The sequence below is a fragment of the Oncorhynchus mykiss genome, unplaced genomic scaffold (genome assembly GCF_013265735.2).
Source record: "Oncorhynchus mykiss isolate Arlee unplaced genomic scaffold, USDA_OmykA_1.1 un_scaffold_120, whole genome shotgun sequence".
Taxonomy (NCBI): domain Eukaryota; kingdom Metazoa; phylum Chordata; class Actinopteri; order Salmoniformes; family Salmonidae; genus Oncorhynchus; species Oncorhynchus mykiss.
Window position 1 is genome coordinate 340,350 of NW_023493661.1, and position 20,827 is coordinate 361,176.

Sequence of the window (20,827 nt, forward strand, 5' to 3'; positions counted from 1 at the left end):
GGGATTGGAGAGGAGTAATCGTCATGGTAGAGGGGTCTGGTGGTTAAAACCGTTGGGATTGGAGAGGAGTCATCATCATGGTAGAGGGGTCAGGTGGTGAAGACCGTTGGGATTGGAGAGGAGTCATCATCATGGTAGAGGGGTCTGGTGGGATTGGAGAGGAGTAATCATCATGGTAGAGGGGTGGTTAAAACCGTTGGGATTGGAGAGGAGTCAGCATCATGGTAGAGGGGCGGCAGGGGGGCCTGGTGGTTAAGACCGTTGGGATTGGAGAGGAGTCAGCATCATGGTAGAGGGGCGGCAGGGGGGCCTGGTGGTTAAAACCGTTGGGATTGGAGAGGAGTCATCATCATGGTAGAGGGGTCTGGTGGGATTGGAGTCAGCATCATGGTAGAGGGGCTGCAGGGAGGCCTGGTGGTTAAGACCGTTGGGATTGGAGAGGAGTCATCATCATGGTAGAGGGGCTGCAGGGGGGCCTGGTGGTTAAGACCGTTGGGATTGGAGAGGAGTCATCATCATGGTAGAGGGGCGGCAGGCACTTCTCTATTATCCAGTAAATATTGTCTTATTCTGGTGACGTCGTGATCGATGTTTTTTGACAGAAACATTCCGTCTCTGATCCAGGAAAATCTTTGTCGTTCTTCATCGTTTATTTTGTCTGTTTTACCCGAAACGGCTCGTTTCCGTCACAACTGTCGTGATTATTATTATTTATTTTTTAAATATATACAGTTTAACTTTACTCAAAAAACAGTGGATTGAAACGTGGTTATATACTGAGTGGACAAAATATTAGGAACACCTACTCTTTCCATGACAGACTGACCAGGTGAAAGCTATGATCCCTTATTGATGTCACTTTGTTAAATCCACTTCAATCAGTGTAGATGAAGAAGGGGAGGAGACATGTAGATGAAGGGGAGAAGACGGGTTAAAGAAGGATTTGAGGCATAGACTGTGTGTGTGCCATTCAGAGGGTGAATGAGCAAGACAAATATATTGAAGTGTCTTTGAACGGGGTTTGGTAGTAGGTACCAGGCGCACCGGTTTGAGTCAAGAACTGCAACGCTGCTGGGTTTTTTCACGCTCAACCGTTTTCCTGTGTGTATCAAGAACGGTCCACCACCTAAAGGACATCCAGCCAACTTGACACAACTGTGGGAAGCATTGGAGTCAACATGGACCAGCATCCCTGTTGGGACTCTTTCTACACCTTGGAGTCAACATGGGCCAGCATCCCTGTGGAACGCTTACAACTCCTGAGTTATAGTTCTCAGAAGAATTGAGGGCAAAGGGGGGGGGGGGGGGGGGACTCAATATTAGGATGGTGTTCTCAAAGATACTGTGCTAAAATGTCAGTATATGACAAAACAAGCAGAGAATCATTGTGAAATGTATTTTACCCAGAATGCTGTGTTTTAAAGCTGGTTTACGAAACATAGAACCGCTCTACTGCTTCGTAGACTTGCTTTCAAGGACCGTGACAGATCCATAACTCATTTCTATGTGAATTTGGTTGGGGCTTAGTGAGGGAACTCCCTGTCGGGCCGTAGGGGTGACTGAGGGAACTCCCTGTCGGCCGTAGGGGTGACTGAGGGAACTCCCTGTCGGCCGTAGGGCTTAGTGAGGGAACTCCCTGAACCACAAGATGGCGCTGTACAACAAGAGTCCAACCATAAAAGTGATGTTTATTTTTCACCTCCTGAACTCAGGAGGAAAATACACATTTTCATTAAATACAGTGGAACACAAGACAAAAGGCATCAGATGCCACAGAGAGAACGGAGGAGGAGGAGGAGGAGGGACTGATGAAGTGGTGGCGGGGGAGGGAGACGCTGCCCAGCCCAGCCAGTCGGACAGCATCATCAGGACTTCCTGTGAGGAGCAGAAACAGGAAGTTCTACCTCAGTAAAAACACATTAATTTAATTAAAATGTGATGAAATAGATTCTATGTTTTAGTGAATAAAAACAGACAGGGATTCAAACAACACCGATAAACTGTGATTGACGATGTCATTTCTGCTCGAGCCGACGTCTACAGCGTTCACAGTCAACGGGATTTCTGGGAAATGGCCCGTTTAGAAAGTACATCACTGTGCACAGGTCATTCATTCATGTGTTGGATTGATTTCCCTGCTGAAACGGTAATGATACGGGAGGCTAATTGATTTCTATACACACTAGAACAGGGAGTTCTCAAACTGTTTCATCCCCCCCTCTTCCAGCAAGGGGGAACATCCCACCCCCCCTCTTCCAGCAAGGGGGAACATCCCACCCCCCCTCTTCCAGCAAGGTGGAACATCCCACCCCCCCTCTTCCAGCAAGGTGGAACATCCCACCCCCCCTCTTCCAGCAAGGTGGAACATCCCACCCCCCCTCTTCCAACAAGGTGGAACATCCCACCCCCCCTCTTCCAGCAAGGGGGAACATCCCACCCCCCCTTCCAGCAAGGGGGAACATCCCACCCCCCCTTCCAGCAAGGGGGAACATCCCACCCCCCCTTCCAGCAAGGGGGAACATCCCCCCCCCCCCCCTTCCAGCAAGGGGGAACATCCCCCCCCCCCCCCTTCCAGCAAGGGGGAACATCCCCCCCCCCCCCCCTTCCAGCAAGGGGGAACATCCCCCCCCCCCCCCCTTCCAGCAAGGGGGAACATCCCACCCCCCCTTCCCATGGGCAAGTCGATCTGGACACTTCCAAGAGTAAGTTAAAAGCCGGACTGAGGCCCCGCCCCCTGCCACCCCCTCTAAGGGGGCGTGTCAAAGTTTGGGGACCACTGCACTAAATGACTGATAGGGGGCGTGTCACTGAATGACTGATAGGGGGCGTGTCAAAGTTTGGGGACCACTGCACTAAATGACTGATAGTGGACGTGTCACTGAATGACTGATGTGTGTCAAAGTTTGGGGACCACTGCACTAAATGACTGATAGGGGGCGTGTCACTGAATGACTGATGCGTGACTGATAGTGGACGTGTCACTGAATGACTGATGCGTGTCAAAGTTTGGGGACCACTGCACTAAATGACTGATAGGGGGCGTGTCAAAGTTTGGGGACCACCGCACTAAATGACTGATTTAGTGACTGTGTCACTAAATGACTAATAGGGCGTTATAGAAATTAATTTACTAAATGTCCCCGACATGTTTATTGAATTACAGACAGCTTTTACATCCGCTAAACAAATGAAAAATATTTTCCTTAACGTGTGTGTGTGTGTATATATATATATATATATTTGTTTAAGTACTAATGTTACTGTCTTCACTACAACAACAAAAACGTTTAAATGAAATACTGTAACTGAACAATTACAAAAGACAGGTTTTTTCCTGAGTGGCTTCAAAGTCTCTCCAAAAACAAAACATCAGCAATCCAGGGTTTTTGTGTTTATATATATATATATATATATATATATATACATACACGTCATTGGAGACGAATGACAGAGCTCTGATGAAGGCCGAAACACAAGGCTTTTTAACAGTTGTTTAAATGGTGAGAGAGCGTTACGCCCTCGTCAACGCCGTGGGGGAAGTCGGCGTGGGGGGAAGTCGGCGTGGGGGGAAGTCGGCGTGGGGGGAAGTCGGCGTGGGGGGAAGTCGGCGTGGGGGGAAGTCGGCGTGGGGGGAAGTCGGCGTGGGGGGAAGTCGGCGTGGGGGGAAGTCGGCGTGGGGGGAAGTCGGCGTGGGGGGAAGTCGGCGTGGGGGGAAGTCGGCGTGGGGGGAAGTCGGCGTGGGGGGAAGTCGGCGTGGGGGGAAGTGGGCGTGGGGGGAAGTCGGCGTGGGGGGAAGTGGCCGTGGACACTCACTGGGCGTGTTAGTAGTTCCTGGTTCATTCTTATTCATACACGTCCTTCTTGTCAGCGATGTACTGGACGATATCCTGAGGAGACATCAGCTTCTCTGCCTCCACATCCGGGATCTCAAACCCTGCAACAGGAACATGTTAACACACACACACACACACACACACACACACACACACATTAGGCTTAACACACACACACACATGTTAACACAGTGGTATTAACCACAGTTGTATGTAGGAAGTGGAAAGGGTTAGTTAATCCTAACAACTAAGTTATCGTCATGAAAATATAATGACTAGTCTAGAACATTCCTATTTAAATCAACGAATGGACCAGCAGGGAGACACAGACATGGAGAGACAGACCGACAGAGAGGGGGAGGGAGAGACAGACCGACAGGGAGGGAGGGAGACAGACCGACAGTCAAACACAGAGAGAGAGACAAAGACACAGGGAGACAGACTCACCAAACTCATCCTCCATGGCCATAATGATCTCTACCTGGTCCAAGCTGTCTAACCCCAGGTCCTTCAGGAAGTGGGACGACGTCGCCAGCTGAGGATACACATCGATCAGAGGAGATCAGGACAGACAGGGACATCCTAGATCTGCAGTCTGAGATACACTACATAACCAAAAGTATGTGGACACTCATCCAAAATCATGTTTGTCATTCAAAATCACATACTTTTGTATTTATACAACGTTTATACAAATAATCTATGACGTTAAAATGTCTATTTACGCTGTTCCACCTGACTGCGCAGTCCACTGTCTCATCAGCCCAGCCAGGCAATTTATAACATCTCCACTATAAAAAGCATTATCTCATATTTCTTTTACACTAATATTTCGCTTTCAACAGCGGAGATTTGTATAAACCTGGCTGTCTTTCTGACATTTGCAACATTGAAACAATCTCCAGCTGTCCCATTGTAATGAACGTGTCAAGAGAGACAGACAGACAGAGAGAGACAGAGAGAGACAGACAGACAGAGAGGGTTTCTCAGCCGAAATCATGAATCAGCTGTCATCATTTTTATGGATATAAACAAAGAAATGTCAATAGAAAACAGGCCAAAATAAGTGCAGCTAGTTTACAGCTTCAGTTTGAAGTGATTGTGTTGTTGGCTGTGTTGTTGGCTGTGTTGTTGGCTGTGGTTCTCAGTGTTTCCAGATTCAGTTTGAAGTGATTGTGTTGTTGGCTGTGTTGTTGGCTGTGTTGTTGGCTGTGTTGTTGGCTGTGTTGTTGGCCGTGTTGTTGGCTGTGTTGTTGGCCGTGTTGTTGGCTGTGTTGTTGGCCGTGTTGTTGGCCGTGGTGTTGGCCGTGGTGTTGGCCGTGTTGTTGGCCGTGTTGTTGGCCGTGTTATTGGCCGTGTTGTTGGCCGTGTTGTTGGCCGTGTTGTTGGCCGTGTTGTTGGCCGTGTTGTTGGCCGTGTTGTTGGCCGTGTTGTTGGCCGTGTTGTTGGCCGTGTTGTTGGCTGTGGTTCTCAGTGTTTCCAGCTTCAGTTTGAAGTGATTGTGTTGTTGGCTGTGTTGTTGGCTGTGTTGTTGGCTGTGTTGTTGGCTGTGGTTCTCAGTGTTTCCAGCTTCAGTTTGAAGTGATTGTGTTGTTGGCTGTGTTGTTGGCCGTGTTGTTGGCCGTGTTGTTGGCCGTGTTGTTGGCCGTGTTGTTGGCCGTGTTGTTGGCTGTGTTGTTGGCTGTGTTGTTGGCTGTGGTTCTCAGTGTTTCCAGCTTCAGTTTGAAGTGATTGTGTTGTTGGCTGTGTTGTTGGCCGTGTTGTTGGCTGTGTGGCTCTGTTGTTGGCTGTGTTGTTGGCTGTGTGGCTCTGTTGTTGGCTGTGTTGTTGGCTGTGTTGTTGGCTGTGGTTCTCAGTGTTTCCAGCTTCAGTTTGAAGTGATTGTGTTGGCCGTGTTGTTGGCCAGCTCCTCTGAACAACAGGGTCCTGATGAGAGAGCACATGTTCTATGCCAGGTGAAATCGCACCTCAATAACAGCCAGTGTGGCAATGGAACATTTAGAACAAACGACTGGGTCGCCATAGATACAGAACAAAAAGACTGAACGACTGGGTCTCGTCCATAGATACAGAACAACAAGACTGAACGACTGGGTCTCGTCCATAGATACAGAACAACAAGACTGAACGACTGGGTCGTGTCTCTGGCAACCGAACCGATCGAACGAACAACCAGCCAGCTTGGGTAGCAACCTTAGATTAGTGTTGGGACTATATTTCGTTGGAAGGAGGAAATGGTATGAATAAATGTATGAAAGATAAGGAGTGTGGATGTCAAACTGATCCTAGATATGTGGGGAATAAATTCACTAGACACCATAAACAGAACCACGAGGAAGCGAATGGGAACGAAACAGGAGAGGATTTGTCCAATAGAAACTCTCTCTCGTTGTCATTGCAAAACGTAAAACCGTCTGGACTAATGACTCAGTATTCCTACTCTCGAAAACGAGCCGTGGCGCCTCGGGGCTGTCCTTACCATGAGGAAGCGAATAGGAACAGAAACAGGAGAGGATTTTGTCCAATAGAAACTCTCTCTCCTCGGGTCTGTCCTTACCATGAGGAAGCGAATAGGAACAGAAACAGTAGAGGATTTTGTCCAATAGAAACTCTCTCTCCCCGGGTCTGTCCTTACCTTCTCTGGGTTGATCTTGTCGTAGAGCTTGAGGACGTACATGACTCGTTCTTTAATGCTTTCAATGGTGAGGGGAGGCAGGTCTCCATACTGTCTACAGAACACTCCCACTGAGCTGGCGATCTAGAGAAGAAGAAGAAGGAGGACAGGAAGGAAGAAAGGATGGGTTCAGAGGTCATTCACTTATCGATGCCAGCTTGACTGACAACACTTCTGCACCCATTTGACCAATCAAGCAGTTTAGTTCAAGCCTAGATAATAGCTAGCTAATATTACAGATGTCCACTGCATTGAATTTAGTGCGCAAGTCATGCGTGCGTCACATCCTGTCACAACAACCTCAGGTATTGATAATAAATAACACATTTGCTTTAGAGTAAATTAAAATGAGTCAAATCGACTGTCATCTAGCTAGTAAACACTATATAACATGCTAGTAAGCTATGCTAACAGCACTTAATTGTGCGACAGACGAATCGTTTGAACAGAAAGTATAATTCGAATTGTACTCAACTAAACTAGCCAAGTATCAAACGATTACATGATACATTAGCTTAGCTTAACTTTGTCTGCTGCTAACACATGAGACACAGTCGGTTGTTTTGTAACATAAATGCACGTATCATTCAAACTATGCATTTTCACAGAGTCGGTTTCGTTGAATTAGTAAAAACGGAACCAGTTTTGTCCCGGTTTTAAAGAGCTTGGCTTTGCAAAGTGACCGGTTGGCACTTAGTTACAGATTTAGTTTGGAAAGACACTGGTAGGTCAATGTGCAATCCATCACTACTAGGCCACAGCAGCGACTAAATGTCTCCATGTTATTCAAGACAAACCCGTGTTTGTTCGATCCACCGGGTCCGCTGACTGCTGGCAATGAAGGACAACGGTCGGGGGTTGAATAGGACCGGGACAGCTGCGGTTCTCACTGCAATGTTACCCGACGAGAGTCTCACGGAAGAGCGGGGGAGCTGGCGGACACACTGCGCTAGGACACGGGACGCCATGGTTTTGAGGATCAATCCCAGGGTGCAAAGCAAAACACGCGTTTTGGAAGACAAATTGGTTTCCACTAGATAGCACAGCCACAAAGTCAAAGGGAAAAGGAGGTCAAATGTGCGCAGGCGTACTAGTTATTTAAAAAAAAAATAACGCCGATATTTAATATGATTTGTCTTTATTAAGCTATAACCTAATTATAATGCTTTCCGGTATGTTTTGTTATTTAATTAAATTGGCATGATGTAATAATTGTGACTTTGGTTGAATTTTGTCGCATCGTCGGGTTGCGGATCAAGGTATTACGTTCTACACGTAAGACATGACTAATCAACAGAACCAAAACAAAAAAACAATTATATTAAACAATTATATATTATATTATTATTTCGTCGATCATTAACATTAAAAATAATAATAATTAGTTGAATATGACTGATTATTTGTGAGCGGAAGAGCTTTCCATCATCATCGATGTTGCAGTGCTCTGCTAGTATGGTCTGAAGGGAGAGGTTGACAGCAGACAGCAAAAACAACAGACCACATCAAACTCGTTTTCTGTACATTTTATAACAAAAATAATAACAACCATGGAATTGTGTGAGATACTGTACAACAAGGCGGAATACATTGAAACGGTAATCTTCCGTAGCAAGCTTGTAATTCGGTGTTTATTTGACTAGATAACGTTAACGATTAGCAAGTTAGCGTTTAGCTCATTGTATACAAACCATTATGAGCACCTTCCTAATATTGAGTTGTACCTCCTTTTTGCCCCTCCTAACTCTGTGCTGTACATATGAAATCGTGTATATATATATATATTGGTATTTACACTGAGTATACCAAACATTATGAGCACCTTGAATTGTACCTCCTTTTTGCCCCCCAGAACAGCCTTAATTCGTCAGGGGCATCGACTCCAAGGTGTAGAAAGCGTCCCAACAGGGATGCTGGCCCATGTTGACTCCAAGATGTAGAAAGCGTCCCAACAGGGATGCTGGCCCATGTTGACTCCAAGGTGTAGAAAGCGTCCCAACAGGGATGCTGGCCCATGTTGACTCCAAGGTGTAGAAAGCGTCCCAACAGGGATGCTGGTCCATGTTGACTCCAATGCTTCCCACAGTTGTGTCAAGTTGTCTGGATGTCCTTTAGGTGGTGGACCGTTCTTGATACACACAGGAAAACGGTTGAGCGTGAAAAAACCCAGCAGCGTTGCAGTTCTTGACTCAAACCGGTGCGCCTGGCACCTACTACCAAACCCCGTTCAAAGGCACTTCAATATATTTGTCTTGCCCATTCACCCTCTGAATGGTACACACACACAATCCATGTCTCAAATCCTTCTTTAACCCGTCTCCTCCCCTTCTTCATCTACACTGATTGAAGTGGATTTAACAAAGTGACATCAATAAGGGATCATAGCTTTCACCTGGATTCACCTGGTCAGTCTGTCCTGGAAAGAGAAGGTGTTCTTAATGTTTTTAGTATATTCAGTGTATATACAGTGCACAGTCAATGCACTGAACCCTCATTGCTAGCTCGGTCCCTTAGCCAGCCAGCTAGCCAGCTTGAATTGCAGTTAGACCATTTCTTGACGAGGCACCGATTACAGTTAGCATCAAGCGGTGGTCTGTAAACCTGTATCTGAGTCAGTACCGTTTATACCACCTGATCAGCATGTCCTCTCTCCCTGTCAGTTAGCATCAAGCGGTGGTCTGTAAACCTGTATCTGAGTCAGTACCGTTTATACCAACTGATCAGCATGTCCTCTCCCTGTCAGTTAGCATCAAGCGGTGGTCTGTAAACCTGTATCTGAGTCAGTACCGTTTATACCACCTGATCACCATGTCCTCTCCCTGTCAGGCGTCTGGTAACAAAGTGAGCAGGCAGTCGGTGCTGTGCGGCAGTCAGAACATCGTCCTCAACGGCAAAGTAAGTAACAACAAGCCATACCGGTATTACACCATGAGATGGGCCAGTTGGGGCTTTATTCATTACGTTCACTATACAGGTAATAAACCATGAGATGGGCCAGTTGGGGCTTTATTCATTACGTTCACTATACAGGAAATAAACCATGAGATGGGCCAGTTGGGGCTTTATTCATTACGTTCACTATACAGGTAATAAACCATGAGATGGGCCAGTTGGGGCTTTATTCATTACGTTCACTATACAGGTAATAAACCATGAGATGGGCCAGTTGGGGCTTTATTCATTACGTTCACTATACAGGTAATAAACCATGAGATGGGCCAGTTGGGGCTTTATTCATTACGTTCACTATACAGGTAATAAACAAATCAAATCAATCAAATCAAATTTATTTTATATAGCCCTTCGTACATCAGCTGATATCTCAAAGTGCTGTACAGAAACCCAGCCTAAAACCCCAAACAGCAAGCAATGCAGGTGAAGAAGCACGGTGGCTTCTTCTAAACCATGAGTCTCCCTCCCTCCCTCCCTCCCTGTCTCCCCCCTCCCTGTCTGTCTCCCTCCCTCCCTGTCTCCCTCCCTCCCTGTTTCCCTCCCTGTCTGTCTGTCTCCCTCCCTCCCTGTCTGTCTCCCTGTCTGTCTGTCTCCCCCCTCCCTGTCTCCCTCCCTCCCTCCCTCCCTGTCTGTCTCCCTCCCTCCCTGTCTGTCTCCCTGTCTGTCGCCTTCCCTGTCTGTCTGTCTGTCTCCCTCCCTCCATGTCTGTCTCCCTCCCTCCCTCCCTGTCTCCCTCCCTGTCTGTCTCCCTCCCTCCCTCCCTGTCGCCCTCCCTCCCTGTCTGTCTGTCTTCCTCCCTCCATGTCTGTCTCCCTCCCTCCCTCCCTGTCTCCCTCCCTCCCTGTCTGTCTCCCTCCCTCCCTCCCTCCCTGTCACCCTGCTTCCCTGTCTGTCTCACTCCCTGTCTTGTCTGTCTCCCTCCCTCCCTGTCTGTCTGTCTGTCTGTCTCCCTCCCTGTCTGTGTCACCCTCCCTCCCTCCCTCTGTTCGTCCCTGTCTCCTCCAGACTATAGTAATGAATGACTGTATAATCCGTGGAGACCTGGCCAATGTCAGGGTGGGGAGGCACTGTGTTGTGAAGAGCCGGAGTGTCATTCGGCCGCCGTTCAAAAAATTCAGCAAAGGGTGAGTGAGTTCTGCTCAACCTCTTCTAGACCAGGGGTCTCCTCTTCTAGACCAGGGGTCTCCTCTTCTAGACCAGGGGTCTCCTCTTCTAGACCAGGGTCTCCTCTTCTAGACCAGGGGTCTCCTCTTCTAGACCAGGGGTCTCCAACCTCTTCTAGACCAGGGGTCTCCAACCTCTTCTAGACCAGGGGTCTCCAACCTCTTCTAGACCAGGGGTCTCCTCTTCTAGACCAGGGGTCTCCTCTTCTAGACCAGGGGTCTCCAACCTCTTCTAGACCAGGGGTCTCCTCTTCTAGACAAGGGGTCTCCTCTTCTAGACCAGGGGTCTCCAACCTCTTCTCGACCAGGGGGCTCCAACCTCTTCTAGACCAGGGGGCTCCTCTTCTAGACCAGGGTCTCCTCTTCTCGACCAGGGGTCTCCAACCTCTTCTCGACCAGGGGGCTCCAACCTCTTCTAGACCAGGGGGCTCCTCTTCTAGACCAGGGTCTCCTCTTCTAGACCAGGGGTCTCCTCTTCTAGACCAGGGGTCTCCAACCTCTTCTAGACCAGGGGTCTCCAACCTCTTCTAGACCAGGGGTCTCCAACCTCTTCTAGACCAGGGGGCTCCAACCTCTTCTAGACCAGGGGTCTCCTCTTCTAGACAAGGGGTCTCCTCTTCTAGACCAGGGTCTCCTCTTCTAGACCAGGGGTCTCCTCTTCTAGACCAGGGGTCTCCTCTTCTAGACCAGGGTCTCCTCTTCTAGACCAGGGTCTCCTCTTCTAGACCAGGGTCTCCTCTTCTAGACCAGGGGTCTCCAACCTCTTTTAGACCAGGGGTCTCCTCTTCTAGACCAGGGGTCTCCTCTTCTCGACCAGGGGTCTCCTCTTCTAGACCAGGGATCTCCTCTTCTAGACCAGGGGTCTCCTTTTCTAGACCAGGGGTCTCCTCTTCTAGACCAGGGGTCTCCAACCTCTTCTAGACCAGGGGTCTCCAACCTCTTCTAGACCAGGGGTCTCCTCTTCTCGACCAGGGGGCTCCAACCTCTTCTAGACCAGGGTCTCCTCTTCTAGACCAGGGGTCTCCTCTTCTAGACCTCGGGTCTCCAACCTTTTCTAGACCAGGGGTCTCCTCTTCTAGACCAGGGTCTCCTCTTCCAGACCAGGAGACTCCAACCTCTTTTAGACCAGTGATCTCCTCTTCTAGACCAGGGGACTTCTCTTCTAGACCAGAGGTCTCCTCTTCTAGACCAGGGGTCTCCTCTTCTAGACCAGGGGTCTCCTCTTCTAGACCAGGGGTCTCCTCTTCTAGACCAGGGGTCTCCTCTTCTAGACCAGGGGTCTCCTCTTCTAGACCAGAGGTCTCCTCTTCTAGACCAGGGGTCTCCTCTTCTAGACCAGGGGTCTCCTCTTCTAGACCAGGGGTCTAAATCACATCAGAACACAATTTTTGAAATCTGGAAATTCGATAAAAAAAAAAAAGTTATTTCCCCACTTTTAATTGCAGAGTGGCCTTCTTCCACTAAGCAGGTCTCTGTGGTCTGACCTCTGACCCCTTGTCCTCTTGCCCCCCCCCCCCCCCCCCCCAGAGTGGCCTTCTTCCACTAAGCAGGTCTCTGTGGTCTGACCTCTGACCCCTTGTCCTCTTGCCCCCCCCCCAGAGTGGCCTTCTTCCACTAAGCAGGTCTCTGTGGTCTGACCTCTGACCCCTTGTCCTCTTGCCCCCCCCCCCCCCCCCCCCCAGAGTGGCCTTCTTCCACTAAGCAGGTCTCTGTGGTCTGACCTCTGACCCCTTGTCCTCTTGCCCCCCCCCCCCCCCCCCAGAGTGGCCTTCTTCCACTAAGCAGGTCTCTGTGGTCTGACCTCTGACCCCTTGTCCTCTTGCCCCCCCCCCCCCCCCCCCCCAGAGTGGCCTTCTTCCACTAAGCAGGTCTCTGTGGTCTGACCTCTGACCCCTTGTCCTCTTGCCCCCCCCCCCCCCCCCCAGAGTGGCCTTCTTCCACTAAGCAGGTCTCTGTGGTCTGACCTCTGACCCCTTGTCCTCTTGCCCCCCCCCCCAGAGTGGCCTTCTTCCCGCTGCACATCGGAGACCATGTGTTTATAGAGGAAGACTGTGTGGTGAACGCTGCTCAGATCGGATCTTACGTTCACATCGGGAAGAACTGTGTCATTGTGAGTTACACACACACACAGTCACACACACAGAGTTACACACACACTCACAGAGTTACACACACACACACACACACACACACACACACACACACACACACACACACACACACACACAGAGTTACACACACACACTGGCAGAGGGAACATTCAGGTCCTAAATCTGGGTCATGTGATGCTCGGAACGACCACATTTCACTGTCCCTGTGGGGCTAGTTGGGTCCATGTTCTACTAGTCTGGTCTGAACAGTGTTCTACTAGTCTGGTCTGAACAGTACTAGTCTCTGTCTAGTTGGGTCCATGTTCTACTAGTCTGGTCTGAACAGTACTAGTCTCTGTCTAGTTGGGTCCATGTTCTACTAGTCTGGTCTGAACAGTGTTCTACTAGTCTGGTCTGAACAGTACTAGTCTCTGTCTAGTTGGGTCCATGTTCTACTAGTCTGGTCTGAACAGTACTAGTCTCTGTCTAGTTGGGTCCATGTTCTACTAGTCTGGTCTGAACAGTGTTCTACTAGTCTGGTCTGAACAGTACTAGTCTCTGTCTAGTTGGGTCCATGTTCTACTAGTCTGGTCTGAACAGTACTAGTCTCTGTCTAGTTGGGTCCATGTTCCACTAGTCTGGTCTGAACAGTGTTCTACTAGTCTGGTCTGGTCTGTGTTCTACTAGTCTGGTCTGAACAGTACTAGTCTCTGTCTAGTCGGGTCCGTGTTCTATTAGTCTGGCCTGGTCTGTGTTCTTCTGGTCTGGTCTGAACAGTGTTCTACTAGTCTGGTCTGAACGGTGTTCTACTAATCTGGTCTGAACAGTGTTCTACTAGTCTGGTCTGGTCTGAACAGTCCTAGTCTCTGTCTAGTTGGGTCCATGTTCCACTAGTCTGGTCTGAGCAGTGTTCTACTAGTCTGGTCTGAACAGTACTAGTCTCTGTCTAGTTGGGGTCCATGTTCTACTAGTCTGGTCTGAACAGTACTAGTCTCTGTCTAGTTGGGGTCCATGTTCTACTAGTCTGGTCTGAACAGTACTAGTCTCTGTCTAGTTGGGTCCATGTTCTACTAGTCTGGTCTGAACAGTGTTCTACTAGTCTGGTCTGAACAGTGTTCTACTAGTCTGGTCTGAACAGAACTAGTCTCTGTCTAGTTGGGTCCATGTTCTACTAGTCTGGTCTGAACAGTACTAGTCTCTGTCTAGTTGGGTCCATGTTCTACTAGTCTGGTCTGAACAGTGTTCTACTAGTCTGGTCTGAACAGTGTTCTACTAGTCTGGTCTGAACAGTACTAGCCTCTGGCATGATTGTATTTATTACAGGGTAGTCACATGACGGTAGTTTGTATCATCACATGATGGTGGTGTTCTGTAGAGGTTCTGTTGTGATGTCACAATGGGGGTAGTGTGTTCTGTCAACATATTACGCCGACCGGGCCGGGAGTCGGGAGTCACTCCTACGCTGACTGGTTGTTCATGTTGTTTCTGTTGCTCCAGGATGCCACTGTATCTGGTTGTTAATTCTGTGTGTGTGTGTGTGTGTGTGTGTGTGTGTGTGTGTGTGTGTGTGTGTGTGTGTGTGTTCCAGGGTCGACGGTGTGTGCTGAAGGACTGCTGTAAGATCCTAGACAACACAGTTCTTCCTCCTGAGACCGTGGTTCCTCCCTTCACCGTGTTCTCAGGATGCCCAGGTCAGAACACTCCTCCTCCTCCATCTCTACCCCCTCCTCTACATCCTCCTCTGCCTCCTCCTCCTGTACATCCTCCTCTACCTCCTGCTCCTCTACATCCTACTCTACCCCCTCTACATCCTCCTCTACATCCTCCTCTTCCTCCTCTACATCCTCCTCTACATCCTCCTCCTCTACATCCTCCTCTACATCCTCCTCTACCTCCTCCTCCTCTACCTCCTGCTCCTCTACATCCTCCTCTGCCCCCTCTACATCCTCCTCTACATCCTCCTCTACATCCTCCTCTACCTCCTCCTCCTCTACATCCTCCTCTACCTCCATCTCTACATCCGCCTCTAACTCATCTACATCCTCCTCTACCTCCTCCTCTACATCCTCCTCTACCTCTATCCCCTCTACATCCTCCTCTACCTCCTCACCCTCTACTTCCTCCTCTACCTCTATCCCCTCTACATCCTCCTCTACCTCTACTTCCTCCTCTACCTTCCCCCTCTCCCCTCCCTCTTCTGCCTCTACCTCCCCCTATACCACCTCCTCCTCTACCCCCCCCCCCCCTCTACTTCCTTCCCCCCTCCCCCATACTCGTTGAAAAAACTCCTACTCGATGACATCAGCGTCTTGGCATATGTAGACACTGGAATGGTGCTGGAGATGATGAATGAGCCTGAAAAGTGATGGATTTGTCTTCAACTCTTTCTAACTGGTGTCTCTTCCCCACTCTACCTCCTCCTCTTCATCCTCATCCTCTACATCCTCCTCTACCTCCTCCTCCTCTTCCTCCTCTCTCTCTCAGGTCTGTTTTCAGGAGAGCTCCCAGAATGTACCCAGGACCTGATGATTGATGTGACCAAGAGTTACTACCAGAAATTCCTCTCTCTCAGCCAGATATAAACCCCTTAACCTACCCTACCTTAACCTACCTTAACCTACCCTACCCTACCTTAACCTACCTTAACCTACCCTACCTTAACCTAACCTACCTTAACCTACCCTACCTTAACCAACCCTACCCTACCTTAACCTACCTTAACCTACCCTACCTTAACCTACCCTACCTTAACCTACCCTACCCTACCTTAACCTACCTTAACCTACCTTAACCTAACCTACCTTAACCTACCCTACCCTACCTTAACCTACCTTAACCTACCCTACCTTAACCTACCCTACCCTACCTTAACCTACCTTAACCTACCCTACCTTAACCTACCCTACCCTACCTTAACCTACCTTAACCTACCCTACCTTAACCCACCCTACCTTAACCTACCCTACCTTAACCTAGCCTACCTTAACCTACCCTACTTTAACCTACCTTAACCTACCCTACCTTAACCTACCCTACCTTAACCAACCCTACCTTAACCTACCCTACCTTAACCTAGCCTACCTTAACCTACCCTACCTTAACCTACCCTACCTTAACCTACCCTACCTTAACCTACCCTACCTTAACCTAGCCTACCTTAACCTACCCTACCTTAACCTACCCTACCTTAACCTACCCTACCTTAACCTACCCTACCTTAACCTAACCTACCTTAACCTACCCTACCTTAACTTACCCTACCTTAACCTACCCTACCTTAACCTACCCTACCTTAACCTACCCTACCTTAACCTACCCTACCTTAACCTACCCTACCTTAACCTACCTTAACCTAACCTACCCTACCTTAACCTACCCTGCTCTACACTATCAAGATATAATCCCCTACCTTAACCTACCCTACCTTAACCTACCCCACCTTAACCTACCCTAACCTACACTATGCAGATATAACCCCTACCTTAACCTACCCTAACCTACCCTAGCTTAACCTACCCTAACCTACACTATACAGATATAACCCCTACCCTAACCTACCCCACCTTAACCTACCCTAACCTACACTATACAGATATAACCCCTACCTTAACCTACCCCACCTTAACCTACCCTAACCTACACTATACAAATATAACCCCTACCTTAACCTACCCTAACCTATCCTACCTTAACTTACCCTAACCTACACTATCCAGATATAACCCCTACCTTAACCTACCCTACCTTAACCTTCCCTACCTTAACCTACCCTACCTTAACCTACCCTACCCTACCTTAACCTACCCTACAGTACCTTAACCTACCCTACCTTAACCTACCCTGCTCTACACTATCAAGATATAACTCCCTACCTTAACCTACCCTACCCTACCTTAACCTACACTATCCATTTATATCCCCTACCTTAACCTACCCTACCTTAACCTACCCTACTCTGCTCTACACTATCCAGATATAACCCCTACCTTAGCCTACCCTACCTTAACCCTACCCTACCTTAACCTACCCCATCTTAACCTACCCTACTCTGCTCTACCCTATCCAGATATTACCCCCTACCTTAACCTACCCCACCTTAATCTACCCCACCTTAATCTACCCCACCTTAATCTACGCCACCTTAACCTACCCTACTCTGCGCTACACTATCCAGATATAACCCCTACCTTAACCTACCCTACTCTACACTATCCAGATATAACCCCTACCTTAACCTACCCCACCTTAATCTACCCCACCTTAATCTACCCCACCTTAATCTACGCCACCTTAACCTACCCTACTCTGCGCTACACTATCCAGATATAACCCCTACCTTAACCTACCCTAACCTACCCCACCTTAACCTACCCTAACCTACACTATACAGATATAACCCCTACCTTAACCTACCCTAACCTACCCCACCTTAACCTACCCTACTCTACACTATCCAGATATAACCCCTACCTTAACCTACCCCACCTTAACCTACCCTAACCTACACTATACAGATATAACCCCTACCTTAACCTACCCCACCTTAACCTACCCTACTCTGCGCTACACTATCCAGATATAACCCCTATCTTAACCTACCCTACTCTACACTATCCAGATATATCCCCTACCTTAACCTACCCCACCTTAATCTACGCCACCTTAACCTACCCTACTCTGCGCTACACTATCCAGATATATCCCCTACCTTAACCTACCCTAACCTACCCCACCTTAACCTACCCTAACCTACACTATACAGATATAACCCCTACCTTAACCTACCCCACCTTAACCTACCCTAACCTACACTATACAGATATAACCCCTACCTTAACCTACCCCACCTTAACCTACCCTAACCTACACTATACAAATATAACCCCTACCTTAACCTACCCCACCTTAACCTACCCTAACCTACACTATACAAATATAACCCCTACCTTAACCTACCCCACCTTAACCTACCCTAACCTACACTATACAAATATAACCCCTACCTTAACCTACCCTAACCTATCCTACCTTAACTTACCCTAACCTACACTATCCAGATATATCCCCTACCTTAACCTACCCCACCTTAACTTACCCTACTCTGCTCGACACTATCCGATCCTTGTTCTGCCCCTGAACAAGGCAGTTTACCCACTGTTCCTAGACCAGTATTGAAAATAAAAATGTGTTCTTAACTGACTTGCCTAGTTAATTAACGGTCAAATTAATAAATTATACGTAGATTCTTTCATGATCGAAAGTGGAACGAAGTCTGACGAGTTCCTTTCAATTTCTTCCAGTTGTTTATTTATTTTTTGGGGGGTGAGACACACAACTAAACCACGACTTTGATTTTAAGACCAAATAGGAACTCAACATTGTTTGGAGTAAACGACGGATTTATACACCTCAGTTATGTTACTCTCTAGCGCCATCTTGTGGGGACTGCTGAGAATACAGTCAATATTAAAGACATGTTAGTCTGGCGCCATCCTGTGGGGACTGCTGAGAACACAGTCAATATTAAGCACATGTTAGTCTGGCGCCATCCTGTGGGGACTGCTGAGAATACAGTCAATATTAAACACATGGTACTCTCTAGCGCCATCCTGTGGGGACTGCTGAGAATACAGTCAATATTAAAGACATGTTGCTCTCTGGCGCCATCCTGTGGGGACTGCTGAGAATACAGTCAATATTAAACATGTTGCTCTCTAGCGCCATCCTGTGGGGACTGCTGATAACACAGTCAATATTAAACATGTTGCTCTCTAGCGCCATCCTGTGGGGACTGCTGAGAATACAGTCAATATTAAACACATGGTACTCTCTAGCGCCATCCTGTGGGGACTGCTGAGAATACAGTCAATATTAAAGACATGTTGCTCTCTGGCACCATCCTGTGGGGACTGCTGAGAACACAGTCAATATTAACCTCTAGTGACACCCTATCGTTATCATCATCTGACACTAATTAGCACGTTATTCTCTCTCTCCATCCTGTGGGGACTGCTGAGAATACAGTCAATATTAAAGACATGTTGCTCTCTAGCGCCATCCTGTGGGGACTGCTGAGAATACAGTCAATATTAAAGACATGTTAGTCTGGCACCATCCTGTGGGGACTGCTGAGAACACAGTCAATATTAAGCACATGTTAGTCTGGCGCCATCCTGTGGGGACTGCTGAGAATACAGTCAATATTAAACACATGGTACTCTCTAGCGCCATCCTGTGGGGACTGCTGAGAATACAGTCAATATTAAAGACATGTTGCTCTCTGGCGCCATCCTGTGGGGACTGCTGAGAATACAGTCAATATTAAACATGTTGCTCTCTAGCGCCATCCTGTGGGGACTGCTGATAACACAGTCAATATTAAAGACATGTTGCTCTCTGGCGCCATCCTGTGGGGACTGCTGAGAACACAGTCAATATTAACCTCTAGCGACACCCTATCGTTATCATCATCTGACACTAATTAGCACGTTATTCTCTCTCCATCCTGTGGGGACTGCTGAGAATACAGTCAATATTAAAGACATGTTGCTCTCTGGCGCCATCCTGTGGGGACTGCTGAGAACACAGTCAATATTAACCTCTAGTGACACCCTATCGTTATCATCATCTGACACTAATTAGCACGTTATTCTCTCTCTCCATCCTGTGGGGACTGCTGAGAATACAGTCAATATTAAAGACATGTTGCTCTCTAGCGCCATCCTGTGGGGACTGCTGAGAATACAGTCAATATTAAAGACATGTTAGTCTGGCGCCATCCTGTGGGGACTGCTGAGAACACAGTCAATATTAAGCACATGTTAGTCTGGCGCCATCCTGTGGGGACTGCTGAGAATACAGTCAATATTAAACACATGGTACTCTCTAGCGCCATCCTGTGGGGACTGCTGAGAATACAGTCAATATTAAAGACATGTTGCTCTCTGGCGCCATCCTGTGGGGACTGCTGAGAATACAGTCAATATTAAACATGTTGCTCTCTAGCGCCATCCTGTGGGGACTGCTGATAACACAGTCAATATTAAACATGTTGCTCTCTAGCGCCATCCTGTGGGGACTGCTGATAACACAGTCAATATTAAACATGTTGCTCTCTATTGCCATCCTGTGGGTACTGCTGATAACACAGTCAATATTAAACACATGTTACTCTCTAGCGCCGTCCTGTGGGGACTACTGAGAATACAGTAAATATTAAACATGTTGCTCTCTAGCGCCATCCTGTGGGGACTGCTGAGAATACAGTCAATATTAAACATGTTGCTCTCTAGTGCCATCCTGTGGGGACTGCTGATAACGCAGTCAATATTAAACACATGTTACTCTCTAGCGCCATCCTGTGGGGACTGCTGAGAATACAGTAAATATTAAACATGTTGCTTTCTAGCGCCATCCTGTGGGGACTGTTGAGAATACAGTCAATATTAAACATGTTGCTCTCTAGCGCCATCCTGTGGGGACTGCTGATAACACAGTCGATATTAAAGACATGTTAGTCTGGCTCCATCCTATGGGGACTGCTGAGAATACAGTCAATATTAAAGACATGTTGCTCTCTGGCGCCATCCTGTGGGGACTGCTGATAACACAGTCAATATTAAAGACATGTTACTCTCTGGCGCCATCCTGTGGGGACTGCTGAGAATACAGTCAATATTAAACACATGTTGCTCTCTGGCGCCATCCTGTGGGGACTGCTGAGAATACAGTCAATATTAAACACATGTTGCTCTCTGGCGCCATCCTGTGGGGACTGCTGAGAATACAGTCAATTTTAAACACATGTTGCTCTCTGGCGCCATCCTGTGGGGACTGCTGATAACACAGTTGTTATCCCACAAGGGGCTCTGTGAAGAAACACACCAGACACCTTCGGCTCAGGAATAAAAAAAAAAGGTTTATTTTTTCGACGACAGGGAACATCCTTCAGGACAATGTTTGACCGTTATAATAATCATCAACAAAACAACGTCAAAAGTACAGTTGTATTCCAGCCTCGGAAACCCTCTCTCAGTTCTGGGAGCATCAGAGGGAAATTATTGCAGACAGTTAGCTTGTCTATTGACAGCTAGAAAACACACCCTCCTCCTCCTC

At 48.0% G+C, this 20,827-nt stretch overlaps 2 protein-coding genes and 1 long non-coding RNA gene across 29 annotated transcripts; 1 reads left to right on the forward strand and 2 right to left on the reverse strand.

Moving 5' to 3' along the window:
* Nucleotides 1-1,668: 1,668 nt before the first annotated feature.
* Nucleotides 1,669-7,587, reverse strand: LOC118947062 (acyl carrier protein, mitochondrial-like). Its single transcript, XM_036972116.1, has 5 exons — nt 7,305-7,587; nt 6,469-6,591; nt 4,281-4,368; nt 3,814-3,934; nt 1,669-1,875 (listed from the first exon to the last, which is right to left on the reverse strand). The coding sequence occupies exons 1-4, from the start codon at nt 7,473-7,475 to the stop codon at nt 3,843-3,845; spliced, it is 474 nt and encodes a 157-aa protein (XP_036828011.1). The 5' UTR covers nt 7,476-7,587; the 3' UTR covers nt 1,669-1,875; nt 3,814-3,842.
* Nucleotides 6,732-15,421, forward strand: LOC118947061 (dynactin subunit 5). 3 transcript variants are annotated; one of them, XM_036972113.1, is made up of 6 exons: nt 6,732-6,812; nt 9,334-9,402; nt 10,465-10,583; nt 12,621-12,732; nt 14,301-14,403; nt 15,197-15,421. In XM_036972113.1, exons 1-6 carry the CDS (start codon nt 6,747-6,749, stop codon nt 15,292-15,294), a joined length of 567 nt encoding a protein of 188 aa, XP_036828008.1. In that variant the 5' UTR covers nt 6,732-6,746; the 3' UTR covers nt 15,295-15,421. The 3 variants fall into 3 exon arrangements, with proteins under 3 accessions (XP_036828008.1, XP_036828009.1, XP_036828010.1); XM_036972114.1 differs by lacking the exon at nt 6,732-6,812 and adding an exon at nt 7,952-8,105 and having other exon boundaries at nt 15,197-15,420; XM_036972115.1 differs by lacking the exon at nt 6,732-6,812 and adding an exon at nt 8,055-8,105 and having other exon boundaries at nt 9,251-9,402.
* Nucleotides 15,422-16,014: 593 nt separating this feature from the next.
* On the reverse strand, nt 16,015-17,980 carry LOC118947063. Of its 25 annotated transcripts, none has more exons than XR_005041658.1 (8): nt 17,789-17,980; nt 17,246-17,426; nt 17,147-17,203; nt 16,987-17,054; nt 16,838-16,956; nt 16,472-16,807; nt 16,324-16,441; nt 16,015-16,157 (listed from the first exon to the last, which is right to left on the reverse strand). It is a non-coding gene; the product is annotated as an uncharacterized LOC118947063 (long non-coding RNA). The 25 variants fall into 25 exon arrangements; XR_005041661.1 differs by having other exon boundaries at nt 17,261-17,358; nt 17,798-17,978; XR_005041654.1 differs by having other exon boundaries at nt 17,246-17,358; nt 17,798-17,978.
* Nucleotides 17,981-20,827: the final 2,847 nt, after the last annotated feature.